A 27,967-nucleotide genomic window follows, 5' to 3' on the forward strand; every position below is an offset into this window, starting at 1 on the left:
AAATTAAGTACCAGGAGGAAACAAGACCATGTTTTATTTTAAACCAAGACATACCAAAAAACCAAATTCTATGGAAGCCCCATAATCAGTAAAAACGCATCCTATGCAGCCTCAGTTATGAACAGCACAGACACACAACTTTCTATGTGTGCACATACACACACTCTCTCTTCCAAAGACCAGCACACCCTGCAATGCCTACTTCTTGCTCCACTAAAACACCAAAAGCAGAGAGCGCACCCCGCTCACTGCTCTCCGTCCCTCGCCTGTGGCTCCTCCAAGCCTTTGCCTGGTCAGTCTCTTGACGGTCAATGCTCCAGATGGCCCAAAGGGTCATACTTTGCTCTGGCCGATGGCATCGTCCACCACATCCTCCCCAGCCCCATCGTCCTCTTTGCTGTGGACCGGCAGGTAGCCGCCTTCCCTGGGCAAGCACCAGCACCAGCCGGCCCCCGTGAGGTCCAGCGAGTCAAAGTCAAAGTCACTCATGTCCAGCCGCTTGAAATCCACAGTGTCCAGGCTGTCATGGATGTCGTCCAGCTTCTGCCAGTAGAGCCAAGCCATCACCAAGCCGACAGCCTGCAAGAAAAGACAGGAGACACACAAATGTGCTCAAGCGGACATTTTGAAAGGCAGACGTGGCAATCTTTTTGATGGGGAGGCCGCCATTTTCTCCTGGGCTGCATTGCAATACTGGCCATTGGGGTCCATTTCAATGGGGCTGTGAATCCACTCTTTAGACCGAATGTATCCAAGAGAGATAGCCAAGGGGCTGAACCATATTCTCAGGATATATATGCAACACATTGGATCGCTGCTTTAAACCTGGATTAAAACCTAGAGGGGATCCACTGCTCCACTGACATGGAAGCTGATCCCATAAAACTGGACCAGTGTTCCTGGGGATGCCTACAATGTACAGAGCAGCATAGCTCATGGCTTCCAAATCTCTGTAGGCATATGTTTCTCTAAGTGTAGGTCAATCTGCTCCAGATTTTAGTGTGAGCTTTAAAAAAAGTATCCCAGATGCTGCACCTTTTTACCCCACGCAGCTTCGGACTCAACACTTTGGACACCTCCATTTGGATACATCCAAAGAGAAAGATACAAAAGGGTCCATTCTGGGGGACCCTTGGAAGTTAATGATCCTGTGCATTTTAAGAAATCCACTGCAGGTGGAGTTGATTTTTTTTAAGTTGCTCAATTCATTTAATTCCCATAATTATCAAAGAGCTCAATTTGTAATAAGAAATTAGTCTTAGAAATCCCCATTAGCGTCTGCAGCAGGAATAGTCTAGTTCAAAACACAATCTATTAAGAGACAGCACAGCTTCCGCTTCCTCTCTCCCTTGAAGGCATTCAGAATATTCAGAATAAATAAACTGAATATCAAGACCTTCTGCAATGAAGGAATAAACCATGCAGAATCTGCAGGGAGAGTCTCTGATCCGAGCCACAAAGCCACCATCGCTGGGTCTTCTTTACCCCAGATCAAGAGGATTGACACTGTGTATTATCCCAAATTGGTATATGGAGTTCTTTCAAGAGTGCTACTTCTTCATTTGCAAAGTGAGCTTATTTATAACTTTGGATCCCACCTGGCGTTTTCCTTGATAACATCCCTAATGTAGCAGCAATTGCAAACAACAACATTGCAAGCGAGAATGCAGCCCCTTCTTTGAAAATAATGAGATACAAGTTGTTAGCCGGAGAACAGATGCTGCTGATAAATACTAATTGTAACGGTATTAATCAACACCATCCTGCCTCCTTCGCTGGAAACAGCAGGCGGTCAGACAAAATCTAGGGAGAGATGCCTCTTTTGCATTAACCCCTTGGCTGCTCAAGCGAGGACTTCTTTGCAGAAGGAGACAATCTGGAACAAACGGCGGTCATGGAGTTATGGCTTTGGGTACGCAGGTGTGTCCCCATTGTGTATGGGGCAAAAGCAGGATATAAATAAACGTAATGAATAAATAATCCATGTGTTGAAAAGAAATACAACCTCTCCTTTGACCCCAGCATCATCGAGAACAGCAGCTGCCACCATCTTATCTGTCAGGCAGTGATGGCTGACACTTTAGAATACGCTCTTCTTACAAATCCTATCATTGTGATCAAACGCATGACATGTGTTCCACTTTCTTTCAACGACCAGCAATGCTTAATTGGCCAAAGGAGGGTAGGAAAACAAAACAGACATGCGTGCAACTGACGTTACTATTCCACCTTTAATTCTCCCCAGAAAACATTGTCCAGTCTCCGTTCAGTTGCAAAACCCATTCTGGATGGAAAGACAATAATTTTATCAATCTCACTGATCTATTAGGTCTTCTCTAGTTGGGATTAGCAAGGGGTTACACCCTCCATCCTCTTCTTATATTATTATTTAATACATCTGGTGACCATGGGAATGAGGGTGGCTGCATGGAAAAGAGGTCAGGTCTCCTCTTCCTTGAAAGATGCATGGAACAGGAGATTTCAGCAGGTATGGCACTTGGACAAGTCCTTTAAGGCTATGGATTTCAGAATCCTCTTCTGAGTCCTGAGTCCTAAACATAGAGATTTTCAGAATATGGCTCTTGAATATTCCTTGGCCAGTTTGTTTATTCTGATAAATGGGACATAAACAGACACCTGAATGAAGATTTCTGCTTGCAGCTTCACCATTGAGTCCTGGAATGTGATGTTGTACAGTGGGGCCCTGATATCCATAGGGTTTTGCTTCCAGGACTCTCTGCAGATGCTGAAATCCATGGATACGCAAGATCCATTATATACAACAGTGCAGTAAAACGTCTTGTTGCTATTGTTGTTGTGTGTCTTCATGTCGTTTCCGACTTATGGCGACCCATATGGTGAACCTATGATGGGTTTTTCTTGGCAAAATTTGTTCAGAGGAGGTTTGCCTTTGCCTTCCCTTGAGGATGGGTTTCCATGGCTGAGTAAGGATTCGAACCTTGGTCTCCGAATTCCTAGTAATGCTCAAACCACTGGGAGGTCAGTCGGCACCCTTCCCTGACTGACTGACCTCCCAAAATAAGACCTCCTAAAATAAAAGACCCCCCCCCAATCTGCCCATAGCTATTTTTATTATCTGCTTATCTTTTAACGGTTTTAACTAATTTTAACTTTAATGTGTAATTTGATTGTTCTTTTGAATTTGTAATTTAAGTGTTATATTTTATGGTGGTGGTGGGTTGGGGGATTTATGAAATTTTGTGATTGATTGTATTATGTATTTTATTATCTTTTACTGTAATAATAATAATAATAATAATAATAATCCAGCAGAGGCTGGATGGCCATCTGTCAATGGGGATGCTTTGATGGAGAGTTCCTGCATGGCAGAAGAGGGTTGGACTGGATCAGGGCCCTTCTTGGGGTCTCTTCCAATTCTATGATTCTACATTATTATTATTATTATTATTATTATTATTATTATTATTATTATGCTGGTAAAATTGCAAAATCAAGGTTTGCTTTTTGGAATTTTTTTGCTGAGGGGGGGGAAAATTATTTTCAAGCCATGGATGTTTGAATCCATGGATGAAGAATCTGTGAGTAATGAGGGCAGACTGTAATGTCAGATATCTGCACGCCTTTCACTGTCCTCGAACATTACAACCGGCGTCATTGGTCTTGGGGTCACTTCAGAAAAATGTCTTCTGCTGCAACCAATTAATATTCTGTCTTAATTTAGCCCCAAGCGATTCCTAAAGGGCTGCCATTTGGGGACAGAGTCCTCCTGAAAATGAGATTTAGTCAAAGGGAGATCAAGGAGAGAATGAAAACAATCAAGTGACAGGAGTAATATTTATTGCATCCATCCTCCATCATTTCTGTCTCGCGCTGGCTTTCTTGCAAAGAAAGGATGCTAATGATGTTGTTTGCTACTAATCAGTCCTTTAAACGCCTTGTAAACAGAAACGTGAGCGAGTGCGGCTGTTTTTTAAATGCCCCGTCAATTAGATTAGACTTACTCTAGTTAATATTTAAGAGTCTATTATGTAGAAAGGAATATACAGGAGTCTGAACAACTAGTGGATAACAAATTGGCAATAAACACACTTTGGAGGGTAGGCTATCAGGAAAAGAAGACACTCATTAATTAATATTAACTAATAGATGAAGTATGGAGACTGGTTTGAGCATTAGACTATGACTCTGGAGACCAGGGTTTGACATTTTCATAATGGAGCATTTACAAAAGTGCTGAAACCAAATCCAGATCATTGGAAAGCCTGAATCTCACCATAGAAATATTTGAAGAAGCTCAAGAACTTGGTGTCCACGTTGCACAGTGGCCTTATTATGGGATCCAACATCACTATGATGGAATAGACTAACACTTTGTTAAAAGCAGACTGGATCCTGGCTTCGTATCTTTTACTTTAGGTCATTAATGGATGCATCTGAGGAAGGAGACTGAAGTCTAGGAAAGAAGCTCATGCTGCCAACTTCTTTCTTTCAGTGACTCTCAAAGGTGCTAAAGGTGCCCTTTGCGTAGTGATTTTCCAGACTGACACAGCTAGGTCTTGCAATTCAATAAAAGGTGGTTCAGGAAAGGAAGAAACAGATTTGGTTTCAATTCAGAGGATCCTTTAAAGCAGGTGCCATTTGAGAAGAGGCTTTCCTGTCTCTTTGGTACCAAAGACAAGGCAATTGCCTCTTTTCAAAGGCAGCAACTTGCCACCTGCAGTTTTTTGACAGCTCAGACTAAAAATAATGCCAGAAGTTTAAAAGGAACAGTTGCCTAATGAATAAGGACGCCTTTCGAAAACCAATTAACGGTCTTTCAAGTGATTGATCACAAGTGATTAATCAACCAAACTAAAGGTACCAGGGCTTTTCTTAATGCAAATGAGACTGAAGTCAAAGGAATCCTGTACATTTTAAGGTAAAACCTGCCTTTGCGTCCACAGACTTTCATCAAAGATGCTTGTAAAAGGTATAACAGGGTAATAGTTTTTCATCTGCTGGACTGGTTTTGTATGATGTGCAACACCAGATGAATGTGTTTTATTTAATGCTCACTTTCTTCTGTAGTTAACATTAAACACTTAAAGTGCAGTGTGCTTTGTAATAAAATTAGTGATATGGGAAGATCCAAAGCTGGATTCCACTTTTAATACAAATTGCATAATATTGACCACCTAGAAAACACTCTTTCCCTTAAAGCTGTGCAGACCAGGCTTAATGCATCCCTGAATCATGCACTTAACACAAATACGTTAATGTTTCAAAGAGAAAAGTTCAGTTCTGTACACATCTGCAAAACATCACTATTCCCCCTCCGCTTTGTGTGAATAATGTACTTTACGTTAACTGCCCTGGCTCAAGGCTATGGAATTCTGGGAGTTGGAGTATGTTGTGGGCCCAGAGCTCCACTCTGGGCCCACAACATACTCCAACTACCAGAATTCCATAGCCTTGAGCCAGAATAAGAGTTAAAGCGGTGCCAAGCCGGGTTATTTCTCCAGTGTGGATGCAGCCTACTTTGGGCACTGAACATTCATGGACCTGTCCAAGGTGCTGAGTTTATAAAGGAGCAACTCCTGATCCTCAAAGGAGCTATCCAAGGTGCTGAACCAATTACTGTACAGCAATGGGTTTCAGCACCTTTCAAACAGTTCCAACTAAGATGGAAGCCATTAGCTGCCATGGTTTAGTGACAATTTCCTAATCTCTCTTGGTCTTCCAGATAGTCTCTTGCATATTCGTTATTTGAGACACTTGTATATTTATTTGTTCATTAATAAACAAAAACCCTACTGTTTCTGATGTCCTTTAAAGCCTGAGACAGATCTCAGTCTGGGCTGAGGCTCATATGCGCCTTATCCATGTAGCCTGAAGTTAATTTTATCCAATATTTTAATAACTGTGTGCATGAAAGAAAGTTTGTGTACACTGAAGCATTAGAAAGCAAAGGTGTCACTATCTCAGTCACCCATGAAAAAGTTTTGGTCTTTGGAGTATTTTGGATCTTGGATAAGAGAAACTCAACCTGTTGTCGATTAACAAGGGATGTCAGAAACAGTTGGTTATTTGTTCATTAATGAACAAATACACAAATGTCTCAAATAACGAATACGCAAGTGCCCTGAAGCAGGAGGCCTCTGACTAGTTGCGCAAATGTAGAAAATGAAGCCGTCTTCCGCGACAGCTCCTCCTGCGATGATGGACAGGGGATGGTTCAAACATTTCAACACAAGCATCTGCTTCTCTGTGCAGATTAACTGCTGCATATTAATAAACCGCTCTCTAAAATTACAGCAAACGTCACAAGCCCCTTGCAAAACAGGGCCGGAGCCATTGGAATGAAATGCTGGGGCTGGATTAGCTGGATTAGAAGTATGCCACAGGTTGCCATGCATGCCATGCAACTGGTGTGCGATGCCACGTTTTCCTGAGAGTACAATTAAAAACCAGAGCTCAAATATCTTGGGTCACAATTAACACAGCTGCGTGAAAGCCATTATTTACTCCACCAGCAGCAGCGGCAACAACAATAACCCCTTTTTGGAATAAAGGAATGAGGTTGCAGAACACCCTGGTTTTGCTACAATAGGAACAGGAGGAACAGAGTAGCATTGACACATTGAACACTGAGCTCCTTCTCTGCTTGACTCTTCCTTTACATTGAAATTACAAAGCCTAAGAATGCTCTGGGAAGCCAATTGATGGTGCCAATGGGGTGATTTCAAGGATGTCCCGTAGAAGTCTAGTGCTAGAATTGCCCAGAGCACTATTACTTTAGGAGCAGAAGCATAGAGTTGGAAGGGACACCAGGGGCTTTCCAATCCAACCCCATTCTGCCATGCAGGAATACACAATCTAAGCACTCCCAAGGGATGGCTATCCAGTCCCCATTTTAAAACGAAGACTTTTTGAGGCAATGTCTTCCATTGTCAAATTAATAGGAGAAGGATAACAAGGAGGAGGCCAGCCTAGGGATTTTTGCATGAAGCTCCATAATGTGGGAACAGACACCAAGAAGGCCTTCTCCTGCATCCCAACCACACACCTATTTGGGAGCTGGTACTAAGAAAAGAGATTGCTCTAAGTCTTTGAGATCCCCTGGACCCACATTTCACAGGGCTTTGTAGGGCGCAACCAGTGCTCTGCTGAACACAGGCTTTCTCAGAGACAAACTCCTAAAAGATGGAGCTGCCTGTCTGTGATTATTAGCTGAGATGGAAACTCCATGCCGAAACTCTTAAGAGGCCATCTTAGCTGGTGGCCACCATCACATCCTATTCATGTCAAAACATTTCTAGACTACCATTCCAGGTATTGTCCCAGGTGACTTGCAGCCCTTAAAATAATGATATGAAATAGGATAGGAATAGCACCTAGCAAATAATCAGCTTCTCCCTGAGGCTGAGAGAGTGTGACTTGTGCAAAGTCACCCAGTGGATTTCCAGTTCTAACCTTAGTCTCCCAGTGCGCTAGTCCGACCCTCAAACCAGTATGCCGACCCTTTGCATGGTGTGCATTTTGTGCATTTTTTAGTAGGCCCAATAAAGGTATCATTGTGTTGTGGATTTTGGATTTTATTGGCTAGGACGAGGAAACACATTCACAGACTGTTCTCAACATTTATGTGAGTTCGCTGTGGCTTATCTTAGCTCCCAGAGACGGAGAGAGAGAGAAAGAGAGAGCGGTTTATGAGATGTGAAACAGTCTGGAAAAAAATCAGTGACAGGACTGGAAAGTAATGAAATACGACGCGACCGGTGCTAACACGGAATCCATGGCAAGTCGCTTTTGAACAGCAGCAAAGAAAAAGATTTGGTACCTGACTCAATATTGCTAGGATTATAGAAAAACAGACCTGGAAGAAGCTCCACAGGTCACTGGGTCCAACCCACTTCTCTATGCAGTAAACGCAGGTAGAGCATCCCCAGAAACCAGCTTCTCTTGGAAGGCATCAAATGCACCAGATTGATATGGAAGCTCCGCCGTTGTCTTGGGAAGGAGAAACACGCAACCCTCCAAATAACTATGGTAAAGCAGGAGTACTTACATACCTGAGGGAGCAGCAGGGAGCAGACAATTCCCAAAGTGGCTTCGAAGTTGTCCTTCATCCACAAGCCGACCGCATGGATGCAGCCACGGACGTGGATCGTGTCCACCAGCTCCAACCGCTGCAAACAGAACAACCAGCATTAAAATATGATATTTTGAGTCTTTACAAGCAATTGGAGGTTAGAAAGCCACCATTGTCTTTATGTAAAGGACAGCAGACAGGGACATTATGCAGCTCTCCAGATGTTACTGGACTGCAACTCCCATCATCCCTGGCTGGCATAGCCATCCACAAGGGATCATGAGAACGGCATCTGGAGTGATGCCTGTCTCCTCAATGCTACATTTACAGCAAAAACAATTAGGGTAAACCCACTGAATGGTGAGTCAACACAAAGGCTAACCCCATTCATTCAATGGGTCTACCCTACTTGCTGGGGATAACAACAGGATTTAAGCCAATATGTGTTTTCTAGTTTGCAATGCTTTGAATCTTGTGGAACAACACTTTTAATTCTCTGCCCACAATCACTCTGGTGGTCATGGAGCATGTTAATATCCTGCAGTCCATTGGAAACACCTCTAATTAAATCAGTCAAGGCAAGGGTTTTCTTTTTAAATTTTGAATTAATCTGTCTGAACAAGGATTAAAATGACCCACTTGGCAAGGCAAAATCTGGGTCAGGCTCCTAGACCCTCTTGCCATCTCTCAGGAAGGGCAAAGCAAAGGGAACTGGCAGTCCAGGGCATCAAGGCTGGCATTTTGGCCCCCAAGACCTATCAATGGTAAAGGATTAGGGGAACTGTAGTCCAGAACAGCCAGAGGACCAATGCTTCCTCTGCACTCTTGCAATGAAGAGGCAGAAAGGACCTCTAAATAACGACCCACTAGGAACATCTCTTGCATTTGTCCCATATTTACCAGCATGGCTTAGTGGTTTGAGCGTTGGACTATTGACATTGAGAGACCTGGGTTCGACTCCTCACTTGGTCATTAAACCCACCTTGGGCAAGTCACACTCTCTCAGCCTCAAGGGAAGGCCATGGCAAACCTCCTCTGAACAAATCTTGCCAAGAAGATGTCATGATAGGGTTGCCATAAGTCAGAAATGACTTCAAGGCACATAACAACAACAACAACAGGTGCCTTGATCACTTGCCATTGATTTAAATGTGATTTGCTTAACAAATAAGGCTTGCCTCTCTGGCCTGCCCTTCCTCCCCATGTCTGACGCTAAAGGTTCAAGGACTCCATCAGGTACTTCTGTTTGTTACCTCTTTATTTAGTGTCCGGTATCCGCAGAGTGTGTTAATGACTTTCCCCGGAGCCTGTTAAGAGAAGGAAAATGGTAGCAACATTAATAACTGCACATGAAGACAAATCTGTGGCTTAAAAAAAAGCAGTCTCCTTCCTTGTTATTTGAATCCAAGGTCAGAATTGTCCATGTCATAATATTTCTGATTTCTATGTATGTCTGATAGGGAAAATATCAATCCATGTGAAATGTGATGCTGGAGGAGCGCTCTGGAGATACCCTGGACAGCAAAAGAGGCAAACAAATGGGTCCAAAAGCAAATCAAGCCTGAATTCATCCTAGAAGCCAAGATGACTAAACTCAGGCAGCCCTACTTTGGACACATCATGGCTCAATAGAAAGGACAATGATCCCTGGGAAGGTGGAAGACAGGAGGAAAAGAGGAAGACGGCACTTGCACTACAATCAAGGAAGCCATGGATCTACTCAATTTGCAAGATCTGAGTAGAGGTGTGGATAAAAGGGTGGCCTGGAGGTGTGTCATTCATAGGGTCATCATGAGTCAAAGTCAATTTGATGGCTATTAACAACAACAACAACAACAACAACAAGGCCATCACCGTTATTTTGAATTGTGCCTGAGAATGGACCTGTTGCTGCAACAAAAGGTGTCCCCTCTTTGGATGCAGAGTCAATGGGCCTTCTCCATTTCTGATGGCAACACATTGCCAGTCGCTTAACAAATCCAGCCTTTGCCACCTTTAGTCAAAGCTCTCCTTGGAGCAGAAGCATTGAGAATCAGGGTAGGCCCTGTATCAGTAAGACTGAAGATTACATGTTGGTGCCACACTGGGTACCAACTTTGCTAATGCTTCCTTATTGCAATATAGGCTGCATCTATATTGCATCATTAATGCAGTTGGATACCGCTTTAACTGCCATGGCTCAATGCCATGGAAGGCTGGCATTTGCAGTTTGGTGAGATATTTCATCTTCTCGGTCTGAGAGCTATGGTGCCATGAAACTATAGATCTTAGGATTCCATAGGATCTAATAATGGCAGTTAAAGTGGTGGTCAAACTTCATTAATTCTGCAATGTGTCAGCAGTCATAAACAATAATACTTTAAGCCAACATGCGTTTGCTATATCAAAGAAGCAGGCTACCTTTCTGATGCAAGCTGAGTGAACTGACCAGCTGAAAGTTAATCAATATAAAAGGCTTCAGTTCTCCCAGATGTACTTTGTAAAACTAGAACAATAAAACAGTGTCAGAGGTCACACTAGAAGGAATGCCACAACGAAGAAGCCGTTGTCCACAGTTTCCACTTTCCCTGCGTCCCAAGGACATTGGGGAAATCTCAGAGAAGGAGGCGGAGAGGAGGAAAGTACTCAGGCGACGTGACTTGTGAGCAAGAGTTGTCCTGGCTTTCCCTCCCCAGAGATGCTCCTTTCCCTTGCTTTGCTAGAACAGTGCCTTGCGGTGCGAGTCCTTCATTAAACAAAGGCCTCCTGGACTCACAACTCTCTGTTCCTGGATGTTTTTAAGGCGAAGAGCACTCTGGGAAAACAGGCCGAGCAGAATTAGCCGTTATAAACATGCTCCCCTTTGTGCCATTTCTATATCCGCCTGTAAAAGCTGGACGCTTGAAAAAAGTGGATAGGAAGAAAATAAACTCATTTGAGAGTTGGTGCTGGGGAAGAGTGCTGAGGATACTGGGGAAAACCAACAAGACCAATAAAGGGGTCCAAGAACAAATCAAGCTTGAACTCTCCCTAGAAGCCAAGAGGATCAAACGGAGGCCATCGTTCTTTGGGCACACAATGAGAAGACATGATTGACTAGGAAAGAGAATAATGCACGGAAAAGAGGAAGACTGCATGGACTCCATCAAGGATGGAGATGTTTCATGTACACCAAGGAATTAAACTAATGCGACCTGGGCTTCTTCTGAGCAAAAGGAGATGCCAGGTTGTCACTGGGGTCCTTAAACCTGCACCATGCGCATTACTTCCAAAGGTAGGCGGACAGGTGGCCACATCTGGGATGTCGGACTCCATTATTTCTGCAGTGGATGTTGCATGGTTAGGATTTGTTGCCGGCTGTGTGTGGCAACAACCCCAAACGCAAGGCAACCACTGCCTGTATTTATCAATAATCAAACGCCTCAAAGTTAGTTTTTTAAGACTTTGCTCAAATGGCACACACTCTCTCTCTCTCACATATGTTCTCTCTGCTGGATAAACAATCAAGTGCCAGCTGCTGACACAAATTACCATTAAGGGCAGATCATTCTGAGCTCTCAGCCTCTTTGAAAGCCTTTACCTCCTGCTTGAGAAGCCATAAATGCATTCTTCAAAGAAATCAGCAGGATCCTCCCAATTCACCCGAATGAATGAAGCCTCTTAGCCATAGTGCGCCTTTGGAACTAAATGGGAGAATGGCATTTTCCCACCAGAGTCAAGCTTTCAATGCCGCCTGTCCCTGGGTGACTCCGAAGGGAAAGGAGAGACCGGGCAAAGGACGTCTTGGCAAGTGGCCCCAAGCTGACCATCCTAAAATGATGCAGGGCTTATAGGGGCACACATGGAGTCTGGATCCCCACCTTTCAAAGGCTGGCGCATTGGGCAGAACATTCCCCAATACACTGAAGAGAATGGGACCAAGGGAGTACTGTGTGTGTGTGTGTGTGTGTGTACACACACACTGGTGGTTCTGTTGGTAATGCCTAGGCCATAGCAGGACCGACAGCAATGGACCATAAAATCACAGCAAATGGTGAGGGATGATGGGAGATGCAGTCCAGCAACATCTGGAGGGCTCCAGGATCTCCACCTCTGCCCTAGCACTAGGTCCGATTGTCTCTTCTGGAAAACTGAATGGTGTGGAAAAACCAAACATGCAAGTGTGCCATGCGCCTGCCTCCGTAAGTGGCTCAGATTGGTGCAACTTCACCAGAGGAGCCCTTAAACTTCTAGAATAATATGATTCTAGAGTTGGAAGAGACTTCAGGAGCCATCTACTCTAAGCCCCTGCCATGCAGGAATATGCTTTTAAAGCACTCCTGAAAGAAACCCATCTAACCTCTCTTTAAAGATCTCCAAAGAATTAGAGTCCACTACCTTCTATTCACTTCTCTCCCGGCCGAAGAGCAACTACAGGTTGCTCTATTATTTGAATTTTGAAGGAGGAGGTTTGCTCCATGCCTCTCCCATTCCACCTCCACCATGCGCAGGTGGATTAACATTTACGAAGCAACTGGGCCTTCCAAGGAAAAGGTCTCGCTGAACCGTGCACAAAAGGTGTGCTGCAAAGATCACATGCGTCTGCTGAGGGGGTCGCACATGGAGGTTACCAACAATGGGATCTCCAGCCTCCGCAACGCCTCCCTTTGTGAGCCTCTCCATGCGTCATCCTGGCTCCCAGCAGGGGCTTAAACCTTTCCTAACAACTGAGGGGCATTCAAAAGCCACAGCGCAGTCAGGAGGGGTCCTGCAGAGAGGTGACAAACGGCACCTTTGAAAAGCTGCATTACGAAAGCACAGCCCCACACTGGGACCTGATTTGAAACACAAAACCATAATGTTTTAACTAACACCAAAAACACACACAGAATTGTGCTTTTTGGAACCAGGGTGGTTCCTCAATTTGGTGATCATTTCAACAACACTGAGCTGAATCTCAGATGTGTACGAGGAACCAGGGTTCCTTCAGTGAAATGCAATGACTATCGCATGTTGCTGTTGTTTGTTGTTGTTGTGTGCCTTCAAGTTGTTTCCAACTCAGGTGTTGTTGTTGTTGTTGTTGTTGTTATTAACCTTTGAATCTGAGAGAGTATCACTTGCCCAGTGGGTTTCCATGGCTGAGATGTGATTCGAACCTTGGTCTCCCAGTGTCCTAATCCAACACTCAAACCACTATACTACACTGGTGCATACTAGTGGTATATACTGGTGTGTCCTTACGCATGCTTGGAAGCAAACAATGTTGACATTTGCAGCCACGAACATGTTAAACAGACACGCAAGATCTTCCAAATGGTAGTGACACCAACTTAAATGTATAATTAACTTTCCTCATACGGACAACAGGCAAAACTGTAGGATCCAGCAGAGAAAGAAATCCTGGGCTATCATTTCCACTAGATATAAAATGTTAAGAGCTTTGCCCAACCTTTTCCCCTCCTGATTTTTGGATAACAGCAACCCTGAACCCCGCATGCGTGCGCGTCTGCGTTTATGTGCCTTCAAGTCACTTGTCGAATTATGGTGACCCCATGCATTTCATAGGGTTTTCTTAAGCAAGTAATACGCATTCTCTGTGGCCCAAAGCAGTGACAAGGAGTTATCAACACTAAATCCATGACTCTGTAAATAGATGGAAGATAAGAATAATAACAGACTGTTTGGCAAACGCTTTGGGCTGCTAAGAACCTTTAGCCTTTCCTTTCGGGTGGACTCTCCGCTCCCAATGTTTATTTGCTTTCTAAATTATTCCTATTTTCTATCCTGGATTGCTGTCAAAGCCTAACGGTGGCTAACAGCGTGCGTTTGGAAACAGTAGTCTAAACACCATGAAATAAAAATGTCCATGGATCCATATTAATCCCACTGGGAAGAATGAAGACGTAAAAGCAACAAAACGCCTTTAAATATGGATGAAGAGCAGACACAGTTCACATATTTGTGTTGCCTTAATGTGCCACCATTTTGTCCTGAAGGGTTTATCCTATCAGGAGATTAAGTTTAAAAGCCCTTTATGATCCAACTGGTCAAAGGTCTGGAAACCAAGCTTCGGGAATTGGGTATGAAGAGAGTTTGGTGAAAAACCTTGCTTTGGAGAGAGGCCTTAATATGACAAAATCAAACCTGCTTTGGGGATAAAGCTATGAGGAATTTCAGGCTGGGATGAGTTTGTTGCCTGAAATATAACAATTCAGGGAACTGGAGATGTTTAACTTGGAGACAAGAAGAGAGGTGAGATGGGGAGAAGCCAATGAAGTGGCTTCTTTCCTGCCAAAATTTCAGCAATGCAGAGGGCTCTGCTTCTAAGGAAGGCCTTCACTGATGGTCCCCTTCCTTTCTCATTTCTGAAGGCAGATTTCCAAAGCGCCTTTGCTCTTACCTGCCGGATGCAGCATGTGTAGGGCACCCCACAAGCCAGGGGTCCGGTGCCATTGCAGGAATGGTAGGGGTTCACGTGCCAGTCTTTGAATTCGTCCCCTCCGCAGCAGGAAAACTGCAAGACATAAGACACAAGGAAGGAGAGATGCCCAACTCGTACCTCTGCGTCTCAAAGACAGGACCTTACCTTTTGTTGGACAAAGTCCAGAATGTTTTTGAAATCCAAGTCATCGTAGTAGTGTTTTATCCCATCCTGAAGGCTGGCATGGAAGACCGCATTCATCTGAAAAGGAGCAGAGTCAGATATGTCAGAGAAGTACTCTTCAGAGAACAGAAACAAGGCTGGACAAGGGGCCATCTTAGAGGCTGGGAGGCTGCCAAGGAAGACCAAGGAAACCCCAGACAGGGTTAGGAATAAATCAAACCTGAAACCCTGGACAGCCATGGCTGCTGCCAGCCATAGCTGACAATACTGGGCTGGATGGACCCCATGCAAGGCTCTGGCTCAATGCAATGGCAACTTCCCATCTTCCTATGCAGAAGTGCCCCTGCTTAACCTCCAGTGGCATCTCCAAATGTAAGGGGGAAAATCCTGCTCCAAACCCTGGACAGCCTTGGCTGGCAGTCAGATCTGGCAACTGAGCAAGAGGGTTGCCCTTCTCTGAACCAACTTGTCCATACCCTTCTTTAAGCGAGGTGCTCAAAACTGAGATCTCGCCAGTGCAGAATAGAGGGGGACTATGACTCCCCTTGACTTGGGAACTATGCTTCTCAAGGTATGGACTCATCTTCAGAGGTCTGGAAGAGCCTCCATAGACCTGCATTCATTCTTGGTTTCTACCTAGGTACCAAAGGCTTCTTAAATCCAGGTTACAGCGCGAGGGTACAGCTGTATCTGGGCAGAATGATCCTGTGTATTTTTTGGGGGGTAGGCTCCAGCAATCTGGGTACAACGTTCATGTGTTGGATGTTGCACGGAAAAAGACTGTATTTGTGTACAGATCAGCCTTTTGTGTACCGTCAGCCTTCCATATCCACAGATTTTTGATCCATGGATTCAACCAACACACACACACACACCAAAAGAAAGCCTTGGTTTTGCCATTTTATATAAGGGACAGCAGTTCACTATGCAATTGTATTTAATGGGATTTGATCATTCATGGATTTTGGCATCCATGGAGGGAGGGGAGTTCCTGGAACCAAACCCCAACAAGATCCACCGTACACATGTATGTGGATTACACCTATGTTGCATGTAAAGTGTGAACAATTACTATGGTGGCTTCCCAACTGATTTTGCTTTTCAGGTGAGATGGGTTGTGTTCAGAGTTGCTTGTGTTCCTATGCAAAGGACACACATCTGGGTCTTTTCCAATGCTGTCTTTCAGAAGCACCAACACAGAAGACATTTCTCCTTAATGCAAGCAGTCTCCCTAGGCTTCCCTTCTTCTCCAGGAGCACATGAAAACAGAGGTACAAACTCACAGGCTGCAAACATTGTGTTCATTTGAGGCTTAGAAAGCAAACATGGAACCCATCAGCCGGTCCTTTTTTATTTTCCAATATATGCTAATGAAGAAGCAGAGCTACAGGAGAGCAAGGCTGCTCCGCGAGGGGCATTAGCATCGCTTTTCAATTTTTAAGCAGTTGCTTTTGATGATTTAATTTAATTATGCAGACAGCTCCACTTTGTGAGGAAAGCAAAGGGAGGGGAGGGGGTGGGAGCAATCAAAGCGACTTCCCATGATTCCTTGCAGCACAGACCCTCCAGGTTACTTTGACATGTCAGGCGCTGCACATTAAGCACCTTGCGCATTCTTCAGAAGGTCCCTGCGTCCCTCAAAGCGGATGCCCTGACGCCAGACAAAAGGGCTTTCCAAAGAGCCCTTGCGGGTTTGACTCTTGACAAAGTCCCACCGGGCGCAAACATGGGAAAAAAATATGTTCATGCAGAATAGCGTTGCAGGTTTTTGGTTAGAAAACACACACATGCGCATGCACAGAGAGAGAGAGAGAGAGAGAGAGAGAGAGAGAGAGCTTAATTAACTCTGACATGAAAATTACAGAGGTTGGGAAAGCTGGAGAACAAAACGAATAAAAAGCAGAACCTTGAAGCACAAAGAAGGCAATCCCATAGAACAGCAGCTCTTATGCCAAGACAGGAGATGTGCCAACAGCATCAAAAAGTCACGAAAAATAACGCCACACGCCAAGGAACACCCAGCGCAGACGCTGATTTGAACGCCAGTTCTTACTTCACCATACCTACGCATAGTTGTTGGCAACTGCCTTCAAGTCAACTTTGACCGATGGCAGCCCAATGAATGAGAGATGCTGACAACATATTCATATTGTCTATGGGACAAGCTGGTCCCCAAACTTTTAGGAAGGGGCTGATATGCACCATGTAACTCCTAGCATGGGATGCTCACCTGTCTTTCGAAGATGATTTCAATAAACAGCAGCAGCAATTCAATGACGAAGATCGCCAAAAGAACACAGAAGAACTAAGGAGAGAGAGAGAAAAAAACACAGATGAAGGAATAGGACATCTGGGGAAGGCAAAGAGATAGACAGGTCATAAAAACATGGATAAATACCTCTCTTACCGACTCGCTACCTTTGTCCAGATGTTTCAGCAAAGTTCCTATTATCTCCCCGATGCCCCAAATTTCATTTTCCCCTCTTGATCTCTGCATCCCCCAACTGTTTCTCTCCCACTCATTATGCAGCAAGAAAAATGCATTGGGAAAGCGCTCTCAATTCCCTGGTAGGATGTCGGCTCTGTTTTCCCTGCTGCTGGCCAGTGCTATTTTAGGCATCTTCAAGGCTATTTCAGCCCATTGCCAGCAAGAATTTCTCTTTAAACTTCAAAAACCCCTTTGAATCGTGGGCTCTCCTTGCCTCTGGACAAACTGCTTTGGAAAAGCCTCCTGAGGTTGGAGCACTCTTGCTTGAGAAACACAAGGCAAAGCTACTCCAGTGGTGCGGATCTCAAGTGATATTTTTCCTGCTTTCTGGTTTTCTGTCCCTTCCTCCCATCCTCTCAACACCATGCTATTCTAAAATACTACATCCTAAGCCCAATTCCAAGCCCCAAACACAAGAGATCCATGGAATCAGGCTGCTGGATGGTAAGCCAAGACTGATCCTGAGCCTGGTGTTGTCTTTATAAATGGCTTAGATAATGGAATAGAAGCCGCGCTTATGAAATTTGCAGATGGCACTAAATTGGGAATGCTATCTCATGCCCCAGAGTCCAGAATAAGGGGTCAAAACAACCTCAGCAAAAAAATAATAATCTCAAAATGAATTTCAACAGGTTTAAATGTAAGGTTCTACATCCAGGCGAGAAAAAATGAACTGTGCAAATGTAAGGAGTTTATCACACTGGGGCTAATTTCGGCATTAAGGAGAGATTAAAGCCCACTTGAATCACCCGCAAATAAAGCTAAAACAGTGAGTAGTTTCACAAATTATCACATGCAGTTGTGCAAACAAAGTGATACGGCAAATGCATTGTCGCTGAGATCTCGAAAGTAAAAAAGATGCATGTTAATGCTTCTTTGTGACCACTTTAATGGTGGGTTTTGTGTGACGTCGCGTGAAACCGTTTCACGTAATTACGCGATTTTTCCTGGGATATTCATGGGATAAACTCCCGATCTCCTTTGTGTGATGAACTCCTAGGATGGGTTACACTTGGCTGGACAGCTGGACATATGAGAAGGGTTTCAGGGTCTTACCAGATCACAAACTATACAAGAGTCAGCGATGTGATGCGGCGGCCAAAAAAGCCAATGCAATCCTGGGCTGCATCGATGGCAGAATAGTGTCTGAATCAAGGGATGTAATAGTGCCAGTCTCTCCTGCTTTGGTCAAGCATCACACAGCCACCATTTACCATCGTTTCCTCCCCATCCATCCATCCATCCATCCATCCATCCATCCATCCTTTAGGCTGAGCGCAAAGAGTTGCACACGCCAGAGTTTTGCAAGTTGGTTAGCATTGTTTTCCTCTGCTTCATCCTTTACATTTGAGTTCCCAATACTTTAAAAAATAAAGAAATGAGATATAAATTGCAGAGACTCTTAAGGACACCGGCAGCAGAGGAGCCCATGGTTCAGCCGCAGAAACGGAGAGCTTAACGGAGACCTAAAAAGATGAAAGTTCTCCCTCTGCAAAAGTGTGTTTATATTTATTTACCGAAGTATAAAAGTGTCAGCCGTTTCTATTTGGATGGAAGGTAGAGATGAAAAACAGTAAGAAAACAGCCAGAGACGACCTGTGATGTTTATTTAATAAAAGGAACCTCTGCTCATGAAAGCAAACCGATCTCTCCCATGATGAGAAAGGCTCTTCCCAAGGGCTAAATATTCAGAATCCAACTTATGCCTTTCTGATAGTCCCCAAACCTTCTCCTGGGAAAACTATTTGTATGCAGGGGATCCATAGAGCAAAAAGGCAGGGATTGTAGCAGCTTGATCCAACTTTAGCTGCCATTTTATGGAATCCTGGGATCTGTAGTTTGGTGAGGGATGCAGAGTTACAGCGGCTGGAGTACGAATAAATAAATAAATATTATTAATAAATCATATTGTTAAAGCCGTGGCAAACCTCCTTGGGAGAAATCCTGCCAAGAAAACCCTAGGAGTGAGTGGCAGCATGGCATAAAGGCTTTAAAGAAGGATGTTAGGAGACCAGGGTTTGATCATATCTTGCCAAGGAAAGGCAAGGGTCACAAAGACTTGGAGGAGCAAGAGCAAATAACAGCAGCAAATAGATACCAGATCCAGAGTAGTGCTTTTCAGTATTAGACTAGGACTTTAATCTTGCTAAGAAAGCCTTAGAGGAGGCATCTTGAAATTGGGGCCAACATGAAGGCACATGAAATAAAAATACAGCACCTAATAATAACAAACATTATATGTGGATGGATAGGATCAGGGGGAAGAAAGAGAGAAAAAATAACATTATTTGTAGATGATTTGGTAATATTTGTAGATGACCACATTGGAGATATTGATATAATTATATTAAATTTGGTTTAGGGATTGAGTTGGTTGTTATTGTGGAACTGTAAAGAGAAATACAATTATCCTTTTTTGATTAAAAAAAAAAGTGGGATGATGTTTCCAATAAATGCCCCCAAACAGATTTATTTACCCAAAATCTACCTGGTTTTTAGACACAAAAAGAATAACGAGGAGATCTTATATACAAGGCTTTCCAATCCGGCTGTTCAAGCTGTTCTCCATTTCTCTGAATCATTGCAACAAATTGATATTCATATTTCAGAAGGATTCATGCCAGATTGGCATCTCTGGTGTTTTTTCCATCTCATGCGTTTGTTCGTTTCATCTAATATTGGTTTAAGGAAATCCAAGCAGAATATTCCAAACACTGAAATACTAAAAGTGGCATTCGCTGGAGCCTTGTTGGCTGAGCAGAGAAGACATGATCGAAAGGGACGTGGCAAATGTCTCTGTGTCACTCGCAGGGCTGCCCAGATTGTTAAATAACAAGGACGAAAACGAGAAAGAGCAAGGCTATAGTAAATTACATTTGGAAGTTCAGTTTAATACTGGAGAGTCAGAACCAATCTTGCAAGAATGCTGAAAGGGATCTGGAAGCATCCTCAATAAAAATCCCATCCCACCGTTTTCTTTATGAGGTTGTGAACTTGGAGTGGATTTAGCCCTGACGAAACAGAAGCTCGTATATTTCACTTATGCATTATGGTTTTAAAAATGGGTTTCTTGAATGTCAGGAAAGCTTGAAATATACAAGACTGGAGAGACCAAACACTTTGCAAAAAAGGACTTACCAGCCTTTGCTTCCAAGGCTGAAGCGTCATTGTTGTGTGTCTCCACACAAGGCTGAGAGAGTCATAGAATCATAGAGTTGGAAGAGACCCCCAAAAGGGCCCTGATCCAGTCTAACCCCATTCTGCCATACACAACTCACATCTTTTTTGTTTCTGCACAAAAATATCCTTTTCTGAACAAATATCTTCGTTTTGTGCAGAACATCATATATGTATTTTCTGTGGTTGAACTCATGGACACAGAGAAGTCCTAATCCTCAAATAAAGGTACCTGTCCCTTTAAGGCTTTGCACACTGTGGGAAGGGGTGGGGCCTGGGTGGAAAAGGAGGAGGAGCCTTAGGCAAGGGGTATAAAAGGGCTCAGTCAGCCTCTAGGCTTTGCTAGAGTAAGGTGTGCTTATGTGGGTCTTTTGGTTACTTATTGGTTTGAGTTAGAGAGACAGTGTTGTGTAGTGGTTCTGAGCACTGGACCACAACTTTGGAGACCATGGTTCAATTCCCATCTCAAGCACAAGAACTCCTGGGTGGCCTTGGGTTGGATGGCCCTCTGTTAATAGGGATGCTTTGAGTGAGAGTTCCTGCATGGCAGAATGGGGTTGGACTGGATCAGGGCCCTTTTTGGGGTCTCTCCCAACTCTAAGATTCTATGACTCTCTCAGCCTTGTCTGGAGACACACAACAATGACACTTCAGCCTTGGAAGCAAAGGTCTACCACTGTTGCATTCATCTGACCTGCCTTTTCTATATGGATTAGAAGCAAGACTAGAGAAAGGCTGCAGCTGGAAGTAAAGATGATGCTCAGCAGTGACTGGTGGCTTCCATGTGAGTGAATCCAATCTGCAAAGCCTTTAAGGTCCTATTGAAGTCTAGGACACTTCTGTCTCCAAGAGCTCAAACCAGGCATGCAACCAGCACTGGTGACCAGGTCCATGGATTATGGAGTCACTGGAAGAAGATGGCTGGGCTGAGCTAGGTTGAAAGGTAGCTAACACTGGCCTTGGAGGAGGTAAAAGGGATCCCTAAGGGCCATATAATCCAACACTGTTCTGCCATGCAGGAATCCACAATGAAAGCACTCCTGAAAGATGCCATCTATCCTCTGTTTGATGACCTCCAAAGAAGGAGAGCCCACCAGCCTCCAAAGCATTAGCATCTATTTCATGCTCAGACTGCTCTTATGGTAAATAATGTTTAGGTGGAATCTCTTTTCTTGTCATTTGAATCCATTGGTTTGTGTTCTGTTCACCTTCACCATGAACTCCCTTCAGATAGAGTTGTTATATTTGAGGCAAACATCCTTTGCAGCCTGAAATCCTTCATTAGCTTTATCCTCTAAGCAGGTTGGACTGGGGCATATTGCACCCCCATCTCCAAAGTAAAGGCTATATATATATATATATATATATATATATATATATATATATCTCTTCTCCATGACAGCTAGGATTTCTAATTGGCTAATCTGTCTCATTTCCTGATAGGGTTTGTTGACCCCAGTGTTGTATCTGTTCTGTGCTCTATAAGACAGAAAGCTAACAAGATTCCCCTATTTGCAAGAACAGGACTCTTGACGTAAAAAGTATTTTGAAAAATAGAATCGATGTCAAAATAAAGCAGGAAATCGCTTCCTTTGACTCCTTCTACTGTGACACAGTCTGTCACTTTACAAAGAATATTAGGGACATGCCCCAAAATAAGTAAGTCTGCTATAAAAAAACTGACTGCAGTCACGAATGTTTAGTGGAGCAGCATAATGGCCTGATAAACCACCTCAGGGGCAGCGGATGCTTCGAAGAGCCCTCCAAATGCAGAGCAGATTAGGAGGCTATTAGGAGACCTTCCAGGAGAGCTGGGAACCATTCGTTTCTGGGCAGAACAACCTCCGGACGAGAAAACTGGGAGGAAAAAGTAATGCAGCAAGGGCTGGATGCAAGCAAAGGCTCCAAAGAACTGGATCTTCATTGAAGACTCTCCAATCCCAAGAAATAGCTGCTGCTCCATTGCAGTGACTTTTAATGAAAGCCATGGGAGGAGAGTCAGTAAGACTTGGAGACCGAGATAATACTACTAATAAAATAAACAGTAAATGCTCATCGTCTTAGAACAAGAATTCCCAAAGATTTCTCTCTCTCACGGTTTGTGTCACATTAAAATGCAATGAAGGTACAGAGCTGGGAAGGACCAGGGGATGCAGAAGGGTCACAGAGCTGTAGAGTTGGAAGGGATCCCATGAAGGGCCCTGATCCAGTCCAAGCCCCTTCTTCTGCCATGCAGGAACTCTCCATCAAAGCATCCCCATTTTGACAGATGGCCATCCAGCCTCTGCTTAAAGACAGCCTCCAAAGAGGGTGACCCAAAGGGAGCCGGGCGCATCCTTACAGTTTTGAGCATCGTCCGGTTGTCTCGGAGGGAGCCCACCATCCCAATGAAGGACACAGCGAACATGGTGATGCCCAGGAGGAGAAGGAGGATGGCTGGGGCGAGGAAGAGCCCTTCCAGGGTCCGGTGCTTCTGCCTTTCCACTTCGGCATAAATGCCGACGCACAAGATCACAAGGCCTATGATCTGCAAAGAGATGGAGACGCGTGTTACCGGATGTTGCGCGTAATGTGATCTCTTGGAGATGGGACCCATGTCTGGACCTTGTATGCACAGCCTGAAGGTAATTTTGTATGTAATATTTCTATTAATTTTGTGCATGAAACAAAGTTTGTCTATACTGAACCATCAGAAAGAAAAGGCACCACTGTCTCAGATGCCCATAAGGACAGTTTTGGATTTGGGAATTATTTCAGATTTTGAGACTCCAGAGAAGAGAGACTCAATCTGTAAAAAAACCCTGAAAGATACTCTTTCACAATGATTTCCAAAACATCTTAAAAGGCCATTAAAAAGTAACTAGAAGACATTACTCCCTGCATTCATAAAGTAACTTTGGTCACTTTGTTGCTGCTCACAATGTCCTATTTGTGCATACATCACAATGTAACTTTTGTTAGCTTTGGGATGTGCCCTTGTTACAGCCTCATTTATTTTTGCTCCTGTTCTTTCTCTCTCCCCTTCCACTTTATTTGCAATTATACTTTGGAAACTGGTCACTAGGTTATTTGGATCCATGACGTCCTCCTCCTTGCTTTCTAAGGAGTTTGGGGTGGTCAGAATTAAGATGCTGGAATGACACTTGGGCCAAATAACAGTTCCATTTAAGAAAAGCTTTCCAAATATATTAATGGTGGGCAGGATGCATTCCCTTTTCCCAGCCACACAGACAGCTGTCCCTCCACATTTGCAACTTTGATTATTTGCAGTTTTGATTCATATAGCCTCTCTAGGAATCTCTAGGTCCTCCAGCGCAACTCTGCCGGAAGCTGACCATAGAGTTGTGCTGGAGAACCTAGATGCTCCTAGAGAAAATACTTCTCTAGGCATTTGTGGGTGGTCCAGTATGGTTCTATGATCAGCTTCTGGCAGATGTTGACCATAGAGTTGTACTTGAGATTCCTAGACAGGTGTTCTCTTAGGTAAAAAGAATCGTGCTTTTTTTGTTAGTGGTTTTTCCACATTCATGGGGGTCCTCCACTGTTAACCTTAGTGAACATAGCGGAACCACTGTCAATGTTCCTTCAAGTGGCCTCTCCATTTATGGCAATGAATTTTATAGGGCTTTCTATGCCCCCAAATCTGGCCAATGCTTTGCAATTTAAAGGATCCTCTAATAAGTCCGACAAATACTAAAGTTTAGTGGTTTGAGTGTTGGGGTACGACTTTAGAGGCCAGGGTTCAAACTACTGCTCAGCCATGAAAACCCACTAGAGATAAGTCACACTGTCTCAGCCTCAGAGGAAGGCAAAGGCAAACTCCCTCCGAAGAAATCTTGCCATGAAAATCCCAGGATAGGTTTGCCATAGGGTCACCATAAGTCAGAAATGACTTGAAGGCACACAACAATAACTGCTACTACTGAGTCCTCTTGCAAATTCCATCATCCTAAGCCACTTGCTCAGGGGTCAGAGCCAGGAGGCCCCTCTAATCCATCATCTTGACCCCCATCGTTTCTAACTTTTGTTGGTGCTTAATGATTTACACGACCCTTTAAGAGTTGCAGCCATGGCTCGGCTCAGTAAAAGAACAGCCATTGTTCCAACTAAGGCTGGAAACTGAAATATATGGAAGTATGGAACAGAAGGTTAATGAAGTGGATTTAAAAATAATAATATGGGAAGAACAAAGAGCAGTTAATGAGTTTCCAAATGGCTGCAGCAGCTACAGTCCTCCCTGGCATATTGATGGCCCTCCTTTTCTCCCCAACAAACACATGTCCTCAGCTAATATATGCGCTCCAAAGCAAATATCCCAATTTTAACAGACGGCAAAGCCATCGACTGCTTCTGCATATTTCAAGGGGCGCACGATATTTCCAATTTTGACAGCAACATGCGCTCCATTTTTATCCAACCATTTCCCATCAAGTTTATTGTGGCGACATGCAGGGTTTCTATTAGTTGTTGTAGTTGCGTGCCTTCAAGTCATATCTGACTTATGGCAATCCTAAGGCAAATTTGCCATTGTCATCCTCTGAGAGAGTGACTCACCCAAGCGTATCCAGTAGGTTTACATGACCAAGCCAGGATTCGAACCCTGGTCTCCAGAGTCATAGTCCAGTGCTCAAACCACTATACCCCAATGGCTTAGTTTTCACCTAATGGTTAGTTTCTATAGTGTGGTTAGTGTTTGGATGGAATGGATTATCCAGATCTATTTCAATCTGGTTTTAGGCCTGATTATGAGACAGAAATGGATTTGTTGGCAATGGTGGATGAGCCCTCCCATAGCACTGAGCCATGGCAGTTAAAGTGGTGTCAAACTGGATCATTTCTGCAGTGTAGATGCAGCCTCAGAGCTGTGATGCTACAATGTGATCAGTGTCTAATGTATGAACAGGAGCGCCAATGTGGTGCCCTGGTTTCAATGTGGGATTTGGACTCCAGAGGACCCAGGTTCAAATCCCTGCTTAGCCTTGGAAACCCAAGGAGACCCTGGACATGCCACACTCTCTCAGTTTCCTCATAGGAAACCTCCCCTGGAGAAATCTTACAGAGAAAGCCCAAGGAAACAGCCACCGTAAGTTGGAGGTGACTTGAAGGCGCACAACAACAGAGTGGCTTTTGCATTGTGAGGGCATGGCCCTGAAAGGCATTGCAATCTGCATCATCACAATGAAGAAGAGCAAGCTATTTGGTTGCTTCTGTCAACAGAGTATCAGAAACCGCCTGCGCCTTCCATTTTGGGTGGAGGCTCCTCAAGTTCCCAGGTCTCCAGCAATTGCTCTCCGTTCTCATCTTGACAGCAATTACGTTGATGGATGAACAATTGGGCATCTCCACTTGCGTGACTTGGATTGGAAACTGGCAATTTGCACCAAAGAGCCCCACGCTGTCAAAAGCCCATGTACTTTGTGTCTATCATTCTTGAGCTGCGATGATGCAGATGCTGGGAGAAGGGAAGGTTAAATAGATTTCCTCCTGGTTGGATCATGTGCCCTTCAAGGTAGTAGCCCTGCGCAGCCTTCCCCGCTTCCAGAAGTCTTGCCAGCAAGAGCTCTGGAGTTGACTGAACACTTCTTCTGCACTTTGGAGACGAGTTGAGAAAATGGAGGGTACTATCAGACGTCTTGCTCAACACCGGTCCAGTCTCTATGGACATCTTCTTATGCATGCACTGAGCAGACATTATAATTTCCACACAGGGCACATCTATACTGGAGAAATAATGCAGTTTTACACCACTTTAAGTGCTGCAGATCCATCTTATGGGATTCTGGGATCGGTAATTTTGGAAGGCCTTTTGTCTTCTCTGCCAAAGAATGCCAGTGTCTCATCGAACGACAGATCCCAAATTCTGCAGGATGGAGCCATAGCAGTTAATGTTGTGTCAAACTGTGTTATTTCTACAGTGCAGATGCACCTCAGATACTCAAGTTAGCTTCTCAAAATCCAAAACATTGCCTGAGGATGGCCTTAAGTCGGGGATGACTTGAAGGTACTCAACGACAACCAAGGCCAAAAACACAGAATGACCTCGTAGAGAACATTTAGGGGGCTTTGGGTGCAAAAATATATCTTTTTTGGGAGGGGCGGAATTAAGAACCGGTTTTGAGGTCCTCCTTTGGAGCAGCCAAAGCACTTGCCTCTGTGCAGACAGTTGGAGGTTTTGGGAGGGCTGCTCTTTCCCAGCACTCCTTTTGACGGCTCCCGGGGCAAAATTAGCCGCTGCCGGCGGTGTGCGTCCATCAATCCCGACTCCATCCGAGCAGATTTTATGCAGCCTTCCAGGTGAAGCGTTAAAAATAGAGCCCTTGAAGACTTTAAAATCAGAAACTCTTTCATAAAGAAACCTGAACATGTTAAAACTTCCAACAGTGTTGGGAGGAAAACCTGATGGTGTTTCCATTGCTGGGAGGCAGAGGGTCTGTAGCCAAATCCCTCTGGAGACTGATGGGGAAGTTGCCAGAAAGTGAGGGAGGGTCTCTCTTCCAGGAAAAGGGCTGCCTCCGCCCAGGCAACCATTGTTCTACATGACTGCCTGGATCGGTTCCAGTTTGTGTTCAGGGCTAGTTGTGGGACGGAACTGGTTTGGGGACTATGGCCCAAAACACACTGCAGAAATAATCCAGTTTGAGACCACTTTAACAGCCCTGGCTCAATGTTAGGGAATCCTGGGAATTGTAGTTTTGTGAGGCATTTCGTCTTCTCTGTTGAGAGCTCTGGTGCCAGAATACACTCCAGCTCCCAGGATTCCCTCGCACTGAACCAGGGCAGTTAAAACAGCCTCACACTGGATTCTTTCTGGGGTGTGTTTTGGACCCAGGAAACCAGGGTTCGGATCCCTGTTTGGCCACAGAAACCATTCAGGGGTAGCCATAATGTTGTCCACAGGGCAAAGCAAAAAGCCCCCGAACCAGGATGCCTTGATGGGGAGACCCTGAATGGCCAAGTCCCTGCTGCAAGCTTAGGAAGCTCCATTGGCTGCTTCGTCCAAACCCCAAAGGAGGGGCAATGTGGAGGAGGCTAGGCCTGGCTGGGGCTGGGGCTGCCCTCCTCAGTCCAGAAGATGGAAGGGAGGCTGTGGAGCCTCCTCCTCCTCCTCCTCTTCCTGGCCCTTGGGGCAAATGGGGGCCTCCTCCTTTTGCAAGGCTTCCTCTGAGGCCCAGGCCTTTGCTCAGGGGCAGGACTTGGGGGTAAGGCAAGGCAAGGCAAGGCTGTTGGGGGGATTGGGGATGGTTTGGGCTCCATGGGCAACTCTCTTGCCAGCCACAACCCGACCCAGGAGGAGGAGGAGGAGGAGGAGGAGGAGGAGGAGGCTCCTTTGGGGCAGAAGGAGAAGAAGAGGAAGAAGAAGAGGAAGAAGAAGAAGGGAAAGCCAGGAGGAGGAAGGAGGGGGGGGGGGCCAGGAGGCTCCTTGCCTTTGTTTGCTGGGCTCTCCTTCCCTTCCCTTCTCTTCGGCTGCCTTGCCTGCCTTTCCCTTTCCCTTTCCCTTTCCCTTTCGCTGCTGCTTGACTTACGGCGAAGAGCGTGGCGTAGGCCGAGAGGGCGAACTTGAGGCAGTAGTAGCCGGACCAGGACTCCTCTTCCCGGGGAGGCCCCTTCTTCCTCCTCCTCCTCCTGCTGGGCTCCATGGCTGCTCCCTCCTCCTCCTCCTGCTGCTGCTGCTGGGCTTCGGGGCGCC

General features: G+C 44.8%; 1 protein-coding gene across 1 annotated transcript; it reads right to left on the reverse strand.

Annotated features, from left to right (window-relative positions):
- Positions 1 to 27,967, reverse strand: LOC149306647 (tetraspanin-15-like). The gene is made up of 8 exons (XM_089538035.1): positions 27,804 to 27,967; positions 22,622 to 22,807; positions 16,846 to 16,920; positions 14,598 to 14,693; positions 14,412 to 14,525; positions 9,307 to 9,360; positions 8,034 to 8,150; positions 1 to 579 (listed from the first exon to the last, which is right to left on the reverse strand). Exons 1-8 carry the CDS (start codon positions 27,915 to 27,917, stop codon positions 334 to 336), a joined length of 1,002 nt encoding a protein of 333 aa, XP_089394161.1. The 5' UTR covers positions 27,918 to 27,967; the 3' UTR covers positions 1 to 333.

The sequence above is a fragment of the Sceloporus occidentalis genome, unplaced genomic scaffold (assembly GCF_023333645.1).
Source record: "Sceloporus occidentalis isolate IW3139 unplaced genomic scaffold, rSceOcc1.0.p SCAF_9, whole genome shotgun sequence".
NCBI lineage: Eukaryota > Metazoa > Chordata > Lepidosauria > Squamata > Phrynosomatidae > Sceloporus > Sceloporus occidentalis.